The following is a 1,416-nucleotide window of genomic DNA, read 5'->3' on the forward strand; positions in this document are numbered from 1 at the left end:
GACTCATGGCTCACTCCGTGCAGGTCGCCTATGCTCTCCATGGACAGCTGCGCGTTCATGATGCGGCCAGCGCTGTGGACCAACCATCTATCTGACCTACCGATGCCCAGAAGTCCCCATGCACGTCCAGTAAACTTCAAAATGTCTGTTGTTGCTTTATTTTCTCTTCTTGCAGCAGCCTCCTTTATATTCGCTTATAAGGATATTTGATTATTTACCTCAGCGGTTGATTTCCAAAACGGGAATTCCCTTTAGAAGAAAAAAAAATCCTTTAATTTTTCTCTTGATGTCTCAGTTTAAAAACAAACAAACATATTTTTGCTTTTCTTTGTAATTCAAGCCCCCCCGCCGCCACCCAGCTGTCCTTGCGCTCCGGTCGGGTGCCGCGCCATCTCTCCAGCAGTGTGTGTCCAGTCCCCGGTGTACCGCAGCACAGACCACACCGTCTGCACATGCGCACTGTGGACACCCACCTCCTCCCGGCACTCTTTCCTCTTCTGTTTTTCCTCTCTCCACAACATCCCCCCCCCCCCCCCCCCCCCCCCCCACACACTCTGACGTTTGGACCTTATTAAGGAAGGGAGCTCCGCTGAACGCAACCATTTAACCCATCAGCCTAAATCCTCACGACGTAAACACACAACGTGCACACACCACCGACTCTCATCCAGCGCACCCGGGGTTTGAGCCTCTATATTTAGAGAATGTCTGGTGCATCACTGTGATGAGGATGTCTATTTGTATATGTCCTCCTTCGGTCCTCCTTAAATCATTAACAGCAAATGAGATAAACTTCCGGGTTCATTGAGAGTTGATTTTTAACCTGAAAAAACTCCAAAACATCAGATGAGGACAATCATAATCAGAGCAGTTTAAGATTTGTCTGTAAAGTTTTGTGCGTCTTATGGATTTATTAGCTTAATGCTTCAGCTGCGCCATATTTGTGCGGATGGACCTTCTCTTCTAGAAAAAGAGCAGCAGATGTGTCCATTGTTCATCCATTAGTCTTAACGAACCAAGCCCAGCAGGAGCAGTGTGCGTCCGCTGCGTGTCACAAACACTCGTGGAAACATTCAGCCTGAGCCATAATCTATACACCATGAACATATAGATTATAATCCGCGCAAGCTTTCACGTTGAAACCAAACGAACTCCACGTTTTGGATTTATCTCCAGATTAAAGCCACTGATCCAGAATCGGTGCCTCCCAAGGCCTGATAAAGAGCCGCCCCCCCCCAGCACGTCAGGGACTGTTTAGCGTGGCAGGGCGTCCTCGGCCTGGCCGAGGTGACAGCTTGAAGCGGCCAGTGTCCTTCTGCCCCCCCGCTGAATTAGGGGACATGTCAAAGGTGACGCTTCAAGACTCCCAAAGCCAACATCTGCGGGGGGAGAGATTAACCTTTCAGACTTTTCCTT

General features: G+C 49.2%; 1 protein-coding gene across 1 annotated transcript in view; it reads right to left on the bottom strand.

The window, feature by feature from the left end:
• onecut1 (one cut homeobox 1) overlaps positions 1 to 102 on the bottom strand; it is a 7,621-nt gene extending 7,519 nt beyond the window's left edge. The window contains exon 1 of the mRNA XM_037697555.1: positions 4 to 102. Within this exon, the coding sequence (XP_037553483.1) occupies positions 4 to 59 (56 nt within the window). The 5' untranslated portion in view covers positions 60 to 102. The remainder of the gene's footprint in view (positions 1 to 3) is intronic.
• Positions 103 to 1,416: the final 1,314 nt, after the last annotated feature.

Source organism: Nematolebias whitei, chromosome 2 (genome assembly GCF_014905685.2).
Source record: "Nematolebias whitei isolate Nwh7 chromosome 2, NemWhi1, whole genome shotgun sequence".
NCBI classification, from domain to species: Eukaryota; Metazoa; Chordata; class Actinopteri; order Cyprinodontiformes; family Rivulidae; genus Nematolebias; species Nematolebias whitei.